The sequence below is a fragment of the Columba livia genome, chromosome 18 (genome assembly GCF_036013475.1).
Source record: "Columba livia isolate bColLiv1 breed racing homer chromosome 18, bColLiv1.pat.W.v2, whole genome shotgun sequence".
Lineage (NCBI taxonomy): Eukaryota > Metazoa > Chordata > Aves > Columbiformes > Columbidae > Columba > Columba livia.
Genome location: NC_088619.1, coordinates 11510970 through 11529589, shown reverse-complemented (window position 1 = coordinate 11529589; position 18620 = coordinate 11510970). Strand labels below are relative to the sequence as shown.

Genomic DNA, 18620 nt, shown 5'->3' with positions numbered 1-18620 from the left:
TCGGTGAGGGGTGGCAGAGGCTGCACAGCCCTGCAGAAACAAAGCGCATCAGCCCAGCTCCTGTCCTGCACCCCAACCATAAACCCACTGCTCATCCTTCATGCCCTGAACCACCAAACTGCAAGAATAATAGAGATTATGTATCTGGACATGTTTGGTGGCAGCTAAGTCACCTTTCTTTTCCCATGAAAAATTCCCTTTGCAATTTCTTTGGAAAGCCCTCGGGGTTTCTCTGGGGATGGGTGCTTGACCGGAGCAGCCTGGCTTTGTTCGCGCATCCCCACTCAGGAGCTGAGCCCAGTTGGACCCAGGGAAGCACAGAACCGAGTCACCAGCTCCATAGGAACAGTGCGGCTTAACCCTGGGTGACCCCAGCCCCTTCTCAGCCCTCTGGCCAGGACGCGTGCACTGGGGACCCCATCAGCACCCAGAAAAAACAAGTAAAACCCAAGGGAGCCAAACCCACATACCTCTGTCCTCCCCATTTACTTTGGGGAGGGACACCAAGATTACACAACTACCAAAACCAATCAAAACTGTTTTCAAAGGACACTCTCTTCTCTCTAAATTACCGAGGAAAATCATCCAGGGCTGAAATTTATGCATTAGAGTCAGATGAAACTTCTTGATCTCTGATGCTCAGAGGCCGTTTGCAGGAGAGGCGGAACACAGCTGAGAGACAGTGGGACATGCCGGTGAGGCTCCTGCAGAACTGTCCTTGTCCCCAGCAGGTCCAAACCCCAGCGGAGCATGAGGCCACCCCTTGGCATCAACTCCAGCGCCTTCTCCTCCAAGCTCCTTGGCAGAAATGCCTCCCCAACCCTTTTTATCTCGAATTCCCAGGTGAATCCAGGCTCTGCCAGCTCTGAACTCATGGCACATGCTCCGGTGGTGCCAGGGCACTTTTGGGGACCCTCCCTGAGACAAGCCCCGCTCCCCACTCACCACTGTGCTGGGACCTGCAGCAGCATCCCTGCTTTCCTATCACATTTCTACAGCTATTTTTCCAAAGAATAAGTGACTCAGAAGAGATTCCCCTGGGGGAACAGGGCTGTTGTGGCACATCACCAAGCACAAAATCCTGCACTGGTGGTTACAGCCCCATGAGCTACCTGGGCAGAATCCCAGCCAGGAAACAAAACCTCTGGATAACCAGCACCGGGTTCCTCACCGCACGGCGCTGGCATCGCTCGGGCTGGACACTGCAGCTGGGCTTCAGAGCACGCAGCTTGCACCAGGAACAACTAAACACATACAATAAAATGCATATTTGCAAGCCAGACAAGGCCTTCACATAAAGACAGGAGATAAGTCGAAACCAGTTTAGAAAAGCCCCAAAGCTTCTCCAACCAGTGCTGTCCAGGACACCCTGGGGCTGGCTCTGGGGCAGGCGAGGGCAGATGCCACCAGCGTGGGGATGCCACCGGCCACCACCGGCTGTGCCACCACCAAGCGGCTGCGGTCGCCCACCCAGCGCTGGGACTATCTGTCATGTATTTATTACACATTAACCAGAAGTTTACAAATCTTGGGGCCAGCACGATCATTTTCACATTTTTCACATTCTTTCACATTTTCACGCCTGCCTGGAGAGCAAAGCAGCAGCCGAAGCCCAGAAAAACCTGCCGCCCTTTGAAGCTGCGCCGAGCCGTCCCCTGCCAGCGCCCGGGGCTCACACCGCGCCCCGGGCGTCACCGCTCTGATCTCCGGCCCAAACCCGCGCCGGCAGCCCCAGCAGGCATCCCCATCCCGGCTGCGAGGAGATAAGGCCGCAGTGCGTGATGAGAAACTCAAGCCGGACCAGGCACCTGCTGTTATCCCAGGACCACCCCGGCGGTTCCCAGCATCACCCCTTGTGCCAGCTGGCGTGGGGAAACTGAGGCAGGAAGCACAAGCAATGGCTCGAGCTGTGTGCTGACCCCATGGTGATGCGGAATTGGGATATGTCCCCACGGTGTGGCTCACAGCACTGACCCTGAGCCCATGGGGGGACGCTCAGCCACAGCTTGGAAGGGATGGATGCTGGCACATCCCAGCAGGGACAGACAGGCTTTCAGGGGGGGAGAAAAAAGCCCCTGTTTTGTTTGCAAATTAACCACGAATAGGTTTTATGTTTGATTTGAGCACAGCAGGTGCCTTGTGAGGGGTTTATCCATGGGGCAGAGGGTGCTCGAGCTCTGCGCCGGCCCCATTAGGCCTCCTTGGTCCCAGCATGTTTACCAGCAAAGCTCCATTCTCGGTACAACTGTCCTGACAATGCTCTGAACAGAGTCAAGACTTTATTCCAGGAAAAGGTTTTCTACTGGAATAGTTTATACTAGTTCCCCTAACAGAATAAGCAGCACCGACAAAAACATACTTCTGCAGATTTACTAGGATTTCTGCCAGCTCCTGAGACAGGAGAATGTTTTTCGCCCATGGAACTGCTGGGTCTTTCAGAGAAAACATTACACATGCCGAGCAGGGCTGGGCGAACCCCGGCAGAATAAATGAACTGGAAGTCCCTGACCCATCCGGCGGCAGAAAGCAGGGGCCCGCGCTCCCTCGCTGTTTTCAGCCCGCCTTGTTTTCTAGTTCCCGGTTGATTTATGCTCACGGACGGGACGCTTGCTCTCCTTTGCTGTGGTGTACAGACCCGCAAACACCGGCCATGCACCTGGGCTGGCAGCGGTGCAGGAGTCCCTGGGAAGACGGAGAATCAGTCCTGGTGCCAGGCACGGGATGGACCCAGGGTGGATGTGCTGGGGCAAAGTGTCCTGGCAAGACACAGCCAAGCCCTATCCGAGTCCAGGCTGCAACAGGGGAAATTCCCCTAAAGTGGGCAAAAAATAAGGAGGAAAAACCATTTCACAGCAGAGCTGGGAAGCCCTGGGCCAGAGAGGCTGCAGCCATCAGCCCCATTTTCCCCTGGGCCCCTCCAACCCCCATAGCTCCCCAAGGCCTTATTGCACTTGGAGAGCCCAAAGGAAAGGAATGAGAAGGTGAAGCACAGACAGATGCAAAGTACTGACAAGAAATACCAAGGAGTAAATCGCCTTTGTTTTTTCATGCCAAAGATATTTGCATTCTTGTTTCTCCCCTGGAGGCACAAACCTCTTTTGTTGTCCCACAACCACTTGCACTGTCGCTGCCAGGAAGAATTACAACTCGGGGAGGGCGACCCATTCTCAAGGAGAAGCTTGTGTAGCAGGATATTGGCTCTTCTTCGAGGCCAGACGACGTGGTCGCCCTTGATCCATACCCGGGAAAGCCAGAACCTCTTGGATGAAAGGGTTTCCTGCAGGACGGGGCGACACGGGGCTCCCCAAAGATACATAGGGTGCAGTCCTCATCGCTCCCCAAGGCCCAGTGCCTGGATTTTAACTCGCTCAGGATGGAACTGCGAGAGACAAAGCTGCCAAAACCTCTCTGCGAGGACAAGGGCATCAGCGGCTTGCTGGAGGCAGCAGCCACTGGACCAGCATAGCCGTGAGAAAGCAGCAGCAGCAGCTTTCTTGAAGTTACCAAGCGAAAGCAATAGCTAATTTGCCTGATTTGTGAGAAGTTTTCTGAATTTTGTCCCTGCTGCCCTCTAGCCTTACCCGCACCGCCCCACTCGCAACTCCCATCATGCCAAAAAATATCAAGAAAAGGGGCTCCTGCCAAATCAAAAGTAGCAGCTCCTGCCAGTGGGTGAGGTACTGAAGGGACATTTTAACCTGGGTGGTGTTTCCAGGGGTACGAACCAGAACCACCAGGTTCCAGTTTAAGCCAGCAAACTGCGGTGGGGTCCAGAGCCAGTGCGGGAGGGCAGGTGAGGAGGGGTCTGGTCACCACTCCACGCTGAGCCCTTTGCAAAAGCCACTGACCCCAAGGAACAGCGTGAGGCTCCAGAACCTCCCCGGCAGCACCATCCGTACTCAGCGCACCGAGGCCGGCACTGGGATGCAGCAGTCGCGGTGGCACAGTGAGCTGGGAAATGCAGTGCTGTCAGTTTTTCCCTCTTCCTTACTGATTTCAGGGAAATTTAGGGGAAACCCTAAAGCGCTTCCGTTGCATCCCCCTTTGCTGGGCACTGATGACTGGGGGAAAGACCCTGTGCTCTCCCCCCTCCACCCTTATAAATGGTGAGTTGGTCTCGCCTGCTTCCAGTTTGACTCACAAATCACTACTTTTGAAGTTCCCTACAGGAAGAAGATGTTTTCCCCTAAAAATGTGATGTGCGCTGCCCGCAGCGCTGGGGCACAGAGGGGATGGGAGCATCCTCAGTGACGATGCACAGGGCTTCTGCGTGTGCTCGGCCCCATCCCAGCTGCTCCCGTCCCATTCCCAGTGCCTCACATGACAAACGGGACGGCGGATCCTGCTCTGCTGTGTGTCCCAACCGGGGATGCTCCCGGCGCCGCATCTCGCTGCTGCGGGGCTCGAAAGGATGCAGGCGGCCGATCCCAGCGCCGCTGCCCCAAGGGCCTAACGTGTGCTGGGGAACCCTTTGCTCGCACCCCAACTTGCACCATCTTATCCCTTTCCCATAAAGAGATCGAGGCCATTTCTGCAAACAAAGGGCTTCAAAACTTCGGCACCAAACCGGAGCGCGCTCCGAGAGCCCCCGCCATGGGGAGGGGGAAGCGCCAAGGGGGGACCCAAGCCCTCTCACCGAGGGGAGCGCCAGAGGCTCTCCACATCTCCATGCGCCCTTCGCACCGGCCGAGATTTTGCCCCCGCAGTTCTCTCCCCGCTCCCCCACCCCGCGACCCCCGGGGAAGCGGCGCCCTCCCCGCAGCGCGGCCGCGGCTCCGGCTCGGCCGAACCGGCGGGGACCTGCTGTGCCCGGCGCCGCTGCAGCCCCGGCCGGGGGGAGCCCAGCCCGCTCCGGCAGGTGCCGGCCCGGGGCGGGGGGGGAGAGCGGGGCCGGCCCGGGGGAAATGGAGAGGGGGGGGAACCGCGCTCCCCCCGCCGCCAGCGCCGCCCCCTCCGCCGCACACGCGGTGCCGCCGCTGGGGCGAGCCGGGCCCGGCGCGCACATGGCGCTGCGGAGCCGCCGGCGGAGACCGGCTCCAGCCGGTATATAAGGGCTGGGAGCGAGCGCAGAGCAGCCGCCGCCGCGGGCAGCGGGAGCAGCAGCGGCCGGCGGGCAGCGGGGACACCTCCTCTCACCCCCCCCGTCCCCTCCCCACCCTCGGTCCCCGCCACCGAGGGTCGCCGCCCGCCCTGCCCCGGCCATGCGCAGCCCCTAGCCCGCCGCAGCACCCAGCGCCGCCCGGTGAGTGGGCTCCCGCCCGGGGACTCCGGGGGAGGGAAGGGGGGTGGCTTTGTTTGCTTTTAAAAAATTATTCTTGTTATTATTATTTTTTTTCCCCTCCGCTTTTGCTTCCCCTCCCCTTTTCCGCATCCCTTTATTTTTAGCTGGCGGCCCCGGCGCCCGCCGAGGAGCCGGTGCGGCGGTGGCAATGCAGAAATCAGGTCTGAAATGTTCGGAAAGTGATGCAGGGAAGGGGGGGCCACGCCGGGCCCTTGAGCTCTGGCGTTTTAATTTTTTTTTTTCTTCCCATCATAATTTCTTTTAATTTTCAAACGTACATAATGTCCGCCAAGCTTTGTAGTTTGGGGTTTTGTTTTTTTTTTTTTTCCTGCTTCTAAATAGCGTGCTTCCTTCTAATCTAATCTCCCCACCATGCCTTGTGCAGTGACACAGGAATTCATTGCAGCCCCGCTGTCTCTCCCGGGGGGGGTATCCAGGCACTTCCCACAAACTTTAGGCAGAGGCTCAACTCCCGCCTGGGCACCGGGTGGTGGGTCCTGCCCCCCGCCCGCCCCGGGCTACAGGCGAGCTCGGCTGCCGGCAGCACCGGAGGGATGCTGGAGCCCACGCCTCGCTCCATCCCTCGGCAGAAAAGCCCCCACAGGAGCCGTGCACCAGCCCTGACCCACCGTGCTGCACCGCAGAGGGGTCCGCGGGGTGCTGAGACACCCCCCGCCCCGCTCAGGGGACCCCTCGGGTGGGTGCCTGCGTCCCCCACCCCAGCCAGGCTCCCGTGGGGCCGCCGACGGGTCCCCGGTGGTTGCCGGTGGCACCGGGGACGCGCACGCACTCGCCTGGTCACAGAGTGAGCGAATCTCCGTGAGAAAGTTCCCCCGTGGGATGGGCAAGCGTTGCCGGAGCCGCTCGGGGCTTCCTCTGCCGAGAAAAGTCGCGCCGGTGATCTGGAGTAGAAAATGGAGGAGGGAAATGCCTGGTGGCTGCCGGGGAGGGAGGAAACGCCGCCCGCTAGAGCCGCAGGTTCACGCTGTGCCCGGGACACGGCGGGCGTGGGGACGCGGCCACCGCGGGGTCCCCTCCCGGGGTGGCCGCTGCAGCCAGCGCCGGGGCCTGGCCCCGGACTGTCCCTGTCTCCCCCGCCGCCAGGTGTGACGGTGTTCGGAGCCCCGGGCAGGACAAAAACTGTCCCTGCGCACCCACAGCCCCCCGATGACAGCAGCAGGGCTGGAGGGACCCCCCGGTGCATTACGGGGTGATCCCCACCCTGGCAGCCCTTAGGGCTGCAGCCTCCTCATGCCTTGGGGTGTGGCAGTGACCCCCGAGGGCTGGAGGGGACAGCACGGGGAGCTGGTGGCAGCAGGGGACGTCCCCACCTCTTGTTACCAGGTACAGCATTGCAGGCAGCCCTGGAGCAGCCATTTTGGGGAGCGGGCTGGTTCCTGAGGAGGTACCAGCACCCCGAGTGCCAGCGTCTGCTCGGTGGGTGTAGGATGCCGTGGGGTGTGACAGTGGGTTGTATAGTACACGTACCCCGCAGCAAACGGGTGGCACCGAGATGCCACCAGCCACCCCAGGGCAGGTGGGAGAGTGCAGCGGGGGGGACGGGTGTTCCTGGGGAGCTCCTGCAGCTCCGTGAGCCCGCGCCGGGTCCCGCGGTGGATCTTTCACGAACTGCATCCATCCACCCCCACGCACCGAAATGCAGATGACAGCTCCCAGGCGCTGGGTTTTGCTGATGGGAACAGCTCGCCCGGGTGCTGAGCGGAGAGTTTCTGGTCCTGGCTCAAAGAAAACGAGCCCAGTGGGGTGACCGAGGCAGAAACTTCAGCCAAACTCCTGCATTTAATCCCCTGGCAGCACAGGGATGGGCTAGTGCTGCGTTGGGGATGTTAGAGCTGCTAGGCCTCTTTCGGGAAAATTCATCTTAAACTGATGCCTGGCTCTTTCTCCCCTCTTTTCCAGATCAAAAAAAATGACGGTCAAAGCTGTAAAGATGCCGTGCACCGCTCCAAATGTTTATACTAAAGTGCCTGATGGAGGATGGGGTTGGACAGTTGCTTTTGCTTTCTTCTTTGTCGAAGCTCTAACGTACGGCATTATAAAATCGTTTGGTGTCTTCTTTAATGACCTGATGGAAAGCTTTGACGAAACCAACAGCAGGATATCCTGGATAATATCCATCTGTGTGTTTGTACAGACCTTCACAGGTAAGGGTAACAGGCGTTCCGCGCGAGAGCAAGGGGCAGTTGTGCTGCTGACTCAGCATATGGGGACCCGGTACCTCTGACTTTTATTTCCCTAATGGCTTCATGATAAATAACAGCCATAAAGGCTGTGTGCTCCTGAAATAACAAGAAATGTCTGTCTCAGCCCAAAAGCCCCTTTGAGCCCCATCTTGTGTGCTGCTGTGCAGTTCTGGGGTATGGTCTGTGGTGCTGTTCAGCTCTCATCAGCAAAGGGTGAAAACCAAAAGTTTGGAAGCCTAAATCTGTAGTGAAAATGATTAGAAATAACTTGAGCCTCACTGAAATCCGCTGGTGCCTGTGGATGCTGCTGCAGGTTTGTCCCAGGCTGTCACACACCCGTCCTGGTCTCTTCTGGTGATTTTTTTTCAGCACATCCTAAATACTGTGCAGTACTCCGAGGATGCAGTGCTCTGGGGTGATGCTCTGCTGTGTGACGCCAGTTGCTGGGGAGGTGGCGTGTCCTGGGGACCTGGGCGGGGAGGCGGGAGCACCCCGGAGGAGGTGGTACCTGGTGAAGGTGCTGCCTTGGGTGTTGACCATGTCTCTCTTCCTCTCCCACTCACCCAGCACCTCTGTCGACGGTCCTGAGCAATCGCTTCGGTCACCGCTTGGTGGTGATGGCCGGAGGGGTGCTGATCAGCACCGGCATGGTCATCGCCTCCTTCGCCCGCACTGTTGTGGACATGTATGTCACCATCGGTGTCATCTCTGGTGAGTCATCCTGTTCCTGTACCTGCCCAACGCTTTGCTGGCACCTGCAGCTTCTGGCCAGGGGGGTTTTACTGCCCATGACATGGGGAGTGCTTGAGAAACGCTGCTGCCCCTTCTGAGCTGCTGTTGCCGTCCCAGCAGAGGTGGTGGCCGGGGTTGGACACTTGGCTTTGTGCCCCGTGTCATCCTGGGGACCAGCTCAGGACTGGGTCCCGCAGACCACAGCGCTAGCGCAGCCGGACCGGTCGCTTCTGTTCGACTGGGATCGCTGGGGAGATGAAAGCTGTTCGTGGGGCCAAATCCTCTAACCTCTCCCCTATCTCTCTTTATTTTTTCCTGCTACTTTTCCCCCTCTCCAATCCGGCCTGGGTGTCCTGCTCGCATCCATGGCCGGGTGCTTGCCTTGCTTAGGAGAGCAATTGCTACAGGCTCAAACTCTTAAAGCAGATGAGGTCCTCAAAGCGGACCCCACTGGCTGTTTGGGAACAGAAGGAATTACCTAGTAGGTTTGGGAGGTTGGGTCTCTTGTTTTATTTTGGTTTTTCTTTCTTTTTTTAAATTTTTTTTCCCCTCCAATTAAAAAAAAAAATAACATTCTGGTTTCCCCAATGATTTTTTTCCAGGGTGACTTGCTGAGTTGGCCGAAATGATTCTGTAATCTCGCCACTGGGAAAGCTGACTTAACGTGTTCTCGCATCGGTGTTTCCCCCTCCCTTACTTGTTGTTATGGCAATTTTTGGCATTTATTCACAGGCCTTGGATACTGCCTCTCTTTCCTCCCGACTGTCACCATTTTATCACAGTATTTTGACAAAAGACGTTCGCTGGTCACAGCAGTGGCATCGACAGGGGAATGTTTTGCTGTTTTCTCCTTTGCACCAGGTACGGTACGGGTTTATATGCACCTGCCTAAATCACAACGCTGCTCCCATCCTTTTCCCAAGCTAACAGGAGCCAAAGGCCATTGATACCAGGGTGTACCTTGTGTCAGGCAGGCAGGGTTACAAGTAATCCTAGAGCCAGGTCTAACGGTGGCTGAGCGCTCCCCAGCATCGCCTGCCAGAGCAGGACGTGCCTCCCCGATACACAGCCCGCCAGGTTCCCTATATAGATCCAGTGAGCTAAAAATAAGACTGAGAAACTTCAGCTATTTAAAACACTTGCAGTATACATATCTGTTCCTAAAGGTTAGTGGGCTCGTGCTTCGCATGCGCTGCCAAAGTGCTGCAGGGTTTTGGGGACCTGTCCCCAGGCAGCACGTCCCCGTCACTGCGTGTCCCATGCAGATCAGGTGGTCTGTGCACACTTTGTCTTCAGCTCATACCCACGGCAAAGCAGCTTTGCAAATGAAGGCTTGTAATTAACATGCACCTTAAAGCCGAGCTCACACTTCCTCTGGTAGCTGGTTTCAGGGCGGGGTCAGCTGAGAGGAAACTCGAAATGTTGAGTTTGGTCTCGTTCACTAAAAATAAACCCCCCCTTGTCCTCGCGCATCCCAGGCTCGCTGGGACCTCACAAGTGGCTACCTAGAGGATGGCTCTGCTAGCCACGTGTTAAGTGCAACTTCTAGGTCTCGTCTGCAGTGGCTGGTGAGAGGAGGGTGGGTGCCAGCCCCTGGGTGGCCCTGGGCAGAGGGACCCATGCTCAGCCTCTGCGAGGTCCTTGGGACCTTCCAGTGATGACGCTTCAGTCTCTCCGCTAGCTGTACATTCAAATAGCTCCTTGGTGTAACCACAGGCTTTTCTAGTTACACTTTCTTCTTCTTCTGCCCTCTTTCCCTTAGCAATCACTGCTCTGAAGGAGCAGATTGGCTGGAGATACAGCCTCCTGTCTGTTGGGGTGCTACAGCTGAGCATCGTCATCTGCGGAGCGCTGCTGCGACCCATCGTCATCAAAGAGCAAGAAGAAGTGAAAGCGCAGCCTCCGGAGGAGCCCACGGAGACAAAGTACATGCTTGAAAACGAGCAAACACGCACCTCAATAGAGTCCATAGACTCAGGAGTAGAAATAACTACCTCACCCAGCAATGTGCCTGGAAACACCAAAGCAGAGCCCAAAAGTGAAGAACCAAAGGAAAACGTACAGGTACTTGTTGAAAATAACAGCACCCCTCCAGAACCAAAAACCAAACTACTGGACTTTTCTGTGATGAGAGACTATAGCTTTATTTGTTATGCATTCTTTGGCCTGTTCGCTACCCTGGGCTTCTTCGCCCCCTCCCTCTACATCATTCCCCTGAGCCTCAGCCTTGGCATCGGCAAAGACCACTCTGCGTACATCCTGTCGGCCATGGCCATCGCCGAGGTCTTTGGAAGAATTTCAGCTGGCTGGGTTCTCAACAAAAAACCCATCCGCAAGATCTACATTGAACTCATCTGCGTCGTTCTGCTCTCCGTAGCGTTGTTTGCCTTCCCTTTCGCCTCGGAATTCTGGGGCTTGATGACATGTAGCATATTTTTTGGGTTCATGCTGGGAACGGTAGCGGGCACGCACATTCCCCTCCTGGCAGAAGACGATGTGGTGGGCATCGCAAAGATGTCTTCTGCAGCTGGAGTCTACGTCTTTATTCAAAGCTTAGCTGGGTTGGCTGGACCACCCCTTGCAGGTAACTCCAAAACTTTGATCTGTGGGTTTGGGTGGGTTAGACAGTTACTGGTGCTGATCTCTGTCTAGAAAGTGCTCTGGCAGTGCTGATGATAGTACTACCCGAAAAGCCCTGGAAGTGGTGTTAGGATGCTCCGGGAGCCAGAATTGTGCTGCAATGCAGCTCTGCAGCGTCCCACCGATGAGGCAGATTCCACCGAGGAACCTCGAGTGAAGGGAAACGCTGCAGTGCTGCCCTGCTCCTGTTGGAAACCTAAACCTGGCACCGCTTCAGGCTCTAGCAAACAGCAGGAACAAACCGCTTTCACTGTGCATGTGTTTCTACCAAACGCTGCAGAAAGGTGAAGCCTCATAATAAAGAGGTGATGGGATGCATCTTGGCTTGGCATCCCTGCAGCGTACAGAGGGTCCCTGATTTGCCTGAAGATGACACTACATACCCCCAAACAGAGTGGTTTTACTTTTTTAAGGCAGCATCCGTTGGTCATTGAGTGTCTTTTGGTGGCAAATATAATGATGCGGATTACTTAACGCCTCTTAATGCCTCCCTATAGGAGTGATGGACAGACAAGGATGAGGGGATAGTCAGTTGATGCTAACTGCTGTAAATGTGTTTTCTGCAGGTGTCTTAGTGGATACGACACAAAACTACAGCTCAGCCTTTTACTCGTGTGCTGCCGGCATGGTCCTGGGCGCCGTGTTCCTGTCCCTGGTGAGGCCGTGCAAGGCCGGGCTGTGCCGCCGGCAGGACAGCGCGGCCGAGGTCGCACCCGACTTGCCGGAGGACTTTATTGAAATGGATATTGGAAAGGCAGAAAATTCAGGAAAAGGCTGTGACAGCGCGGCGTAAAATAAACCAGCCCTGCTCCTTCTCCACCTAATGTGCTCGGCGTGAGACTGGGGAGAACGTCAGCTCTGCTCCACATTTTAAAACTACATTCTGAAGGGAATGGGAAATTTTAAATGCAAACAGTTGCCACCAACCTTATTTTTAATCATTAGAACTGTTTTAACCAACAATGGAAATAGAAAATACGGATAGCCACATAACTTGTGTCCAGCATGCAGATGAGATGCGCACTCCTGCTTTCCTGATAACAACCACAGGTAAAGACCCCAGAAGAAACGCAAAGAGCGACAGCAGAAGCAGCTCAGCCACTGCCTGTCCTCACCCACCCTCTGCCACAGCCAGGACACCGATGATACGAACTGGAGACGAGCATTTCGTACCCCACCGGTCACCAACTGACTCTTCTTCTGGAAGGCTCGTGTTTTAGACCTGAGGAGGAGACTAAGCTAGACAGCCGACTTAAACCAGTGCTAAGGTTCTTCTAATTCACTTGAACGTCACAAATGCTGGGAAATCAGAGGGCTCTGTATGTCTTTATGGCCAGTTATTACTGCACATATTTCATAAGATCATTTTTCTTCTCCTGATTGGCATCCTGAGAACTGTTTTCTGTTGATAGCCAGATCTGATGTACTGTTTCTAATTTAACTAGTATTTATTAATTTATTCTAAGATTGTTAAAGGAGGTTAGCTTAAATAACCGGAGAGGAAAAATCATCTTTTGCGGAACAGAAAGCTGTCTTTCCATTGATCTCTTCAATACCCATCTTGTATTGCTAGCTTGTGAAATTGTTGGGAAACTTACAGCCTAGTGTAGCTGTTTTTAATAGGTAGGTCTTAGATAACCCAGTTATCTAATAAGGAAAAAAATAATAATAAACCACAGATCCAGCATCTCTTTCCAAAAGGCCTGAGCTGGTGTCCATGGACCCGGCTCTGCTGCCGTACCCAGCCCAGCCTGTCTCAATGGACCCCAAACCTTCGCTTACAGGTGCACAGGGAAATCTCTGCGCATCCCCAGTGGACGTGGGACCCCGGTACCCATCCCCAAGCGTGGTGGTCCGGGCTGTACCCCCTTCCCTGGCTCTCCTAAAGTCAGTTTTGACATAAGTGAGAAGCAAAGCAGAGCCTGTGCACATGGAAGCTGTGAAGGGAACAATGAAAACCAACATATTAGCTGTTCATTTAGTCTTAATGGGAGAGATTCCCGGTGACACAAGCTTGCTGCTTACCCACCTCTGTGCATCTTAACGCCTCTCGGCAACTCAGGGGGACAAATAACAATAAGTCTGGTTTGGTTTTGGTGGGGGGGGGGAAAACAAACCCCAAACCAACATTTCTGTGTATTTAAGTGGAAGTGGCATCACGCATTAACTGCTACGCTGACCTGTCTGTATTTTACCAGCCATAGAAATGTGGGACAATCTGCTTTTCCTTAAAAAAAAAAAAAAAAAAAGCCTTTTTTTTTTTTTGGGGGGGGGGGGGGAAAGGTGCTTGATTTGTTTTTTCTGTCTTAGATGTCCAAAAAAAAACAAACAAAAAAAGAAAACCAGGCACTCTTGCAAGCAAGTGGCTACTAGAGCTGCTAGAGCAATTCATCCTCACTGCCCGGGACCCGCGGTCTCGCGTCCTTTCTCTGCCTCAGCACTTTACCCGGCCAGCAGAACCTCGCAGCGTTGCCCCCAGGACTGGAACATCCCCGACCCACAACTCAAGTTTTGTGAACCAGTGAGTACACGAACAAAACAACGATGTCGCGTTCAGATGTGCTTTTCTTTTTTCTTTTTAATTTATTGTTAATTTATGATACTTCAAGCGTTTTGGTAAATGTTCTGTAGCCTATAATTGTAAGATTATGGAAGTCTTTGTGATACGAGACCTCACTACAGCACTTTGCTATTACGACTCTGCTTGGAAGTGGAATAAGGCGTGCGGGTTTTGCGTGTGTGTGGAAGCTCCCTGTTCTGCAGATTTGCGAGGTTCTACTGTAATTTCATTAGTTTTCTTGTTTTTTGTACAACAATTTCCAATACAGATGAAACGATCCGTTTGTCACTGACCTCACAGTACGTTTCTGTCCCTGTCTGTGTCGCGGCACGAGCAGGGGAGCGAGTGCGAATGTGTGTGTGCGGGCAGCAGACCCAGGAGCCGCCTTTAATGCGCTCGAAGCGGGATGTACCGGTGTGTTTGTACCGTACCTAGTGGACTCTGGAAATACTCTAAAACACTGAGTTTTGCAATAATTTTTTTCCTTTTTTTTTTTTTTTTTTAAATAAAATGAAGAAACTTTCCTCCTCTCCCTTTCCTCCATCCTCTCGTCCCGCGGGCTCTCGCAGCCACACGCCGCTTCCCCAGCCCTAAGGAGCGTGTTTACCCTGCAAATTGGGCAACCCCACATTCCTTTAGCGGAGTTGCTTGGGAGCTGGTGGATTAGCGCTGACCTCAAGGGTGCTCTTGTAAACCCTCACCCGGGGAGCCCTGATTAGGAGGAGCCTTTTCTTCTGAGCCGGGACTGAATTGGTGGCACTTAGGAACATTATCCCCGTGCCTTCAATAAGCATGCAATCATGTAATTATTTTATCATCTCTTTGAATTGCAGAATACTTTCTCCATGCCAGGCGAGGCGGCTCAGAAATCAAGCTACTCAATAGCAGGATAGTTGCGCTAAGGGGGCAATTTTCTCTCCCTCAAACCTGATTTCTTTTTAGAGCGGCTGAGATCCGCCCTTCCCCGCTTTGCCCGTAACTCCCAGCACCACCAAACCCTACAAGCTGCCGTGCTGCTTAACTCCAAATATCAATAATGCATGGAGTAGCTTTTCCTCTGAGCTACTTGTTGAAGGCATCATCGCACAACTGATACTTACTAAGTACAATTTGTTTTCAAAAGTCCCAGAACAGAGGTGATCACGTATGCAAGCGGCACAGGCTTAACGCAAATACCAAAGTCCCAGGAAGCTAATCTGTCTCCAAATTTGACTCTGGCTCAATTACAACAGTGAGCAAACACTATTTGCAACAGCTTCCTCAAAAACAACCAACCGACCAGAAAAAAAAAGCCAAAAAGCATTACAAAGGCTGCACGCTGTCCACATAAATAAAAGCACATAATACTGTAACACTATCAGATGTCTCCCTGCACAGAAACAATTTTGAATAATTTTTACCACCTGGTTTAAATTAATTGCCCACAACCTCCGCTATGCTGGCATGAAGGCATTATGGCCAGAACAAAATAGGCTGAGAATACTTATTTGGTAGCATTGTACGTCTGCTTTTACCAGTAAATAAGAGGACGACACGGGGCAGAACTCGCTCCTGCGAGCCTCGGTATTCATCTCAAAAGTGGTTGTATAAACTCTTGCAGTCAATGAGGCCAGTGCCAGCCAAATGTAAATAAAGGAAATTACACAAGGTCAGCTTGCAGAAGGACAAAAAGCCCTCAGACCGTGCATAGCTGTCCTTCCGAAGCAGAAAGGAAGCTCTACAGTGGGTCGGTTTGTTGGCTTGGGGTCTTTTTTTTTAAAAGAAAAAAACCCAACAAAATCATTTTTCCATTTGAAACTAAAAGGAAGGGCAACCTCTTGTTCTTTTTCACTTATTTTAGATAAGCCGACATCAGGCACTTAAGGAGAGAAATGAAGCTTTAAAAATAGCTAAACTGGTTTTGGAAAAAAAGTAAAGTAGGTGCTTACAAAACAGCTCGAATGTTTTAATGCTTCCCTTCAGATGTTACTTGTTAGCATCTGAGATCATCATTTTCCAGCTGCCCGTAGTAAACATGACCTGAATTTTCAGGGTGATGCAAGCCCGAGCAGCAGCCTTCCTCCCTCCAGCTCCTCTTAAAGATGCTTCACAGGTCGGGTTTAGGAAAACATCCCTCTCACTCCTGGCTTTGTCTGAAGGCTGAGAGAGAGAGCGCCGCTGCCCAGTGGAATCACTTTGCTCGTGGTGTCCCCAGCAAAAGACAGGACCCCTGGTCCCCAGCGGGGATGCGCGGGAAAGGCTGCGGGCATCCCGCGATGCCAGCGGCTGCAGGAGCCGGGTTGCGGCCGCGGTGCGTTCGCGCCTCCCGCTGCTCCGGGCACCTCTGCGGATCCTCACAGCGAACTACAAGAGTTTTCCCCTCCCCGGTTTCACTCACACGGGCTTTTACTTGCAGGATTTGCAAATCCGTTGCCGCGCCAGCATAAAGCTCGCTCTTGCAAATTGCAGTAAGTCGGGTAATAAATCAAATGCCAACCCCCACCCTCCTTCCTCCTGCAGTTGTCAAGCTCCAGTTACAACAATTTGTGGTAAAATATTACTCGCCAGCACTTTGGCCCATGTGAGCAGCTCTGCCTCTGTAAAGACAGACCCCTAAATCACTGCTTTGTCACAGAAGCCACAAGCATAACCAGAAGACTTATTACACGCAGACATTATGTGAATAAGGCCGAGGAGACAATAGTTTCCCTCGCTTCCTTTTTGTCAAAGCTTTCATTAATGTTGTGAACGTCTTTTTCTACTTGATCCGCTGCCGGCTGCTTGCCATAGTCAGCCTGGCAGAGGAATGGCCCAAACCAGCCCCGAAGAACCGCGCAGCAGTGAGACCGGGTCGGGTGACAGCAAATGGGACACCGAGCATCACTCCGAGCTCCTGCAACGCTGGGACCTGCCAACCGGCCCCTTCACTAATTCACTTTAGTCTCCACATGTTTAAAAACACGCAGATGAAGCTCTTACGGGCATGGTTTAGTGGCAGATTTAGGTTATGGTTGGACTTGATGATTTCAAGCGTCTCTTCCAACCAAAATGATTCTGACGCTGCCATTTGTACAAACCTGCCGCTGGAGGCTTTTATGTGCTACCAGGCACAGCGCTTGGCCAAAGTCACCCAAATCCTTCCCCTGGCAGATCCGCATCCCTGCTTCTCTCTGCCGGGGTGACCACGGCTGCATGTCCTGTCCATAGCCCTGGCACCACATCGGTGACTTGAGGACACCTTGACGCACACAGCCACTTCTACTCAAGGTGCAGCATCCTCAGGCAGGAGCTGGCACAGCAATTACTACACCTTGACATTCCCACGTTGCGTTCTCCTAGAGAACTCGTCCCAGATGGGAAAGCAGGTTCTGATTTGCACAGAGATGAGGGAAGAGCAGGACAAGGTGTCCTCCACCACTCAAAACCAGAAGCCAAGCGTGGCGGGGACAGGATGCATCCCAGGGGATGCAGGACAGGATGTGCCTCCACGGGGGACAAAAGAGCCTTTGCCAAATATTGCAACATGCAACTGGGAAACTTGAAACTGGAAAACACACACGGAACAACAGCCTGTGCCCTGCTTGGGGCTGAACCCCCAGAAAAGCCAATTCCTTCCCACACACTCACTGCAAAATCACTCCCTTCCCCTCCTCCTGCTGCAGCCGCAGTCCTGAATTCACCCTTGTCGTACCAAATAACAGCCACCAACCCCCCCCACGGGCTGCTATCTTCCTCCCTCACACACCCCGGGCTGCAGCAACAACAGCTTATCAGCAGCAGGCACCCACAGCTGGACCCACACCTGCTGTGGGGCACCCTGGGCGCTATCGGGGGCCACAGGGACGGGCTCCTGGCGACCGGTCCCACCAGGCAAAGGACACCAGGCACTTCAGCCCCCATCCCACCCCCCATCCGCTCCCCAACCTCCAGCGAGCCCTTGAACAACAGACACACAGACATTCCCCACAACACGGCCCTTTTCTGCTCACACACGGGCTGCACATAATCCACAGAGAAGTTTTGTCTCTGCCCTCGCTTGAAAACCCCGAACTGCACCTTCAGCGACACTCGTGTGCTCCCTCACCTGCACAGAAACCCCCCAGCTTTGCAAGACTTCTCCTTCAATAACTCAGGAGATTCCCCAAAAGAAAAATACATTAAATAAACCATACCTGGAAAGGAGCCTGCAGACAAAGACATCTTTGTTGCTTCTCCCTTTTGCTGGCTGTTCTCCTGCCACCAGTGAGGGGTCAGAGCCCTTCACAGCTTCTTCCAATATTGCAATCAAGAGCACTCGGCAAAGAGAAGGTGGAAACCTGCTCCTACCAGCAGGCAGAGCAAACCCTGCTGCACACGCATCACCCAAATATCTAAATACTAAACCGCATTCAAGCTTTAGTTCATAAATCGTTTTTGTGGAGAGAGCCCCTACCCTGCCCAGATCTACGTGGAAATCTGCACATCTCAGGTATTTTTATTCAAACTCTTTTGCACAGCTTTGAATGAGGCAGGGATTTCAACCTGTTTGTCTTAAGGGCTAAACACTGATCTTGCAGCCTGAGCTACGTGTTGGATTTCTCTTTGGTAAAAGCACCTTTGGGGCCAAAATGGTCAGTTAAGGGTGTATAAAGTGATAACTGGACATGAACTATATGTTCATGTGAAATTCTATTTTAATAAGGAAACAACAGCAATAAATATCAGAATGTATAAGTGATTCTTTTCCAACAGAGTAATTAAAAAAATATATAGATGCACTCTGGTGCTTACTTTTAATAGCAGATAATTCACACACTTTAAAGGATTTAATTGCTCACAGTGTGTAAGATCAGGAAGGCAGAACGAAAGGAGACTTGTGAAGCGGAGAGTACAAATTAATCCTGAAAACGGTACCCAGTGGGAACTCTGCCCCGTCAGCCCGATCCGGGGCCCTGGTACCGCCGAGTCAATTTAGCAGCACGGAGGAGGAAGCATCACCTGGGCAATGGCAAGGAAAACAGAGCCCAACTAAACCCTGGTCACAGTAATTATTAATAAAAATAACATCCTGGCACAGGAAATTAAACCTCTCGCACAAAGCGCCAATTAAATCTGTGAACCTGATTTTAAAAAAAAAAAAAAAGAGAAACTATGTAAATAACCTGGATTAAGGTTCAAAGCGTCTTCTGTTGATCTTCACGCAAAGTCTGAGGTGCAACCAGACCTGTGCTCCTCTCCTTGCAGC

At 53.3% G+C, this 18620-nt stretch overlaps 2 protein-coding genes across 9 annotated transcripts in view; one reads left to right on the top strand and one right to left on the bottom strand.

Moving 5' to 3' along the window:
* The window catches only part of ARSG (arylsulfatase G), a 38418-nt gene extending 20679 nt beyond the window's left edge, over positions 1–17739 (bottom strand). For 2 of the 7 annotated variants that reach the window (XM_065035003.1, XM_065035005.1), the window contains exon 1: positions 3094–4960. The gene's annotated coding sequence lies outside the window, so the exon portion shown is untranslated. Of the gene's footprint in view, positions 1–3093; positions 4961–6075; positions 6472–17568 lie in introns of those variants that run through there. The other 5 variants (XM_065035006.1, XM_065035004.1, XM_065035007.1 and 2 more) reach the window with 5 other exon arrangements.
* On the top strand, positions 4994–13915 carry SLC16A6 (solute carrier family 16 member 6). Of its 2 annotated transcripts, none has more exons than XM_065035008.1 (6): positions 4994–5242; positions 7202–7446; positions 8053–8196; positions 8950–9078; positions 9980–10801; positions 11424–13915. In XM_065035008.1, exons 2-6 carry the CDS (start codon positions 7212–7214, stop codon positions 11648–11650), a joined length of 1557 nt encoding a protein of 518 aa, XP_064891080.1. In that variant the 5' UTR covers positions 4994–5242; positions 7202–7211; the 3' UTR covers positions 11651–13915. The 2 variants fall into 2 exon arrangements, with proteins under 2 accessions (XP_064891080.1, XP_064891081.1); XM_065035009.1 differs by lacking the exon at positions 4994–5242 and adding an exon at positions 6488–6625.
* Positions 17740–18620: the final 881 nt, after the last annotated feature.

Excerpts from the sequence above, each read along its gene's own strand:
- SLC16A6 (XM_065035008.1), top strand. The coding sequence starts at position 7,212 with ATGACGGTCAAAGCTGTAAAGATGCCGTGCACCGCTCCAAATGTTTAT. Across the intron at positions 9,079-9,979 it reads TGTTTTCTCCTTTGCACCAG|CAATCACTGCTCTGAAGGAG; the intron begins GTACGGTACGGG and ends TCTTTCCCTTAG. Across the intron at positions 10,802-11,423 it reads GGCTGGACCACCCCTTGCAG|GTGTCTTAGTGGATACGACA; the intron begins GTAACTCCAAAA and ends TGTTTTCTGCAG.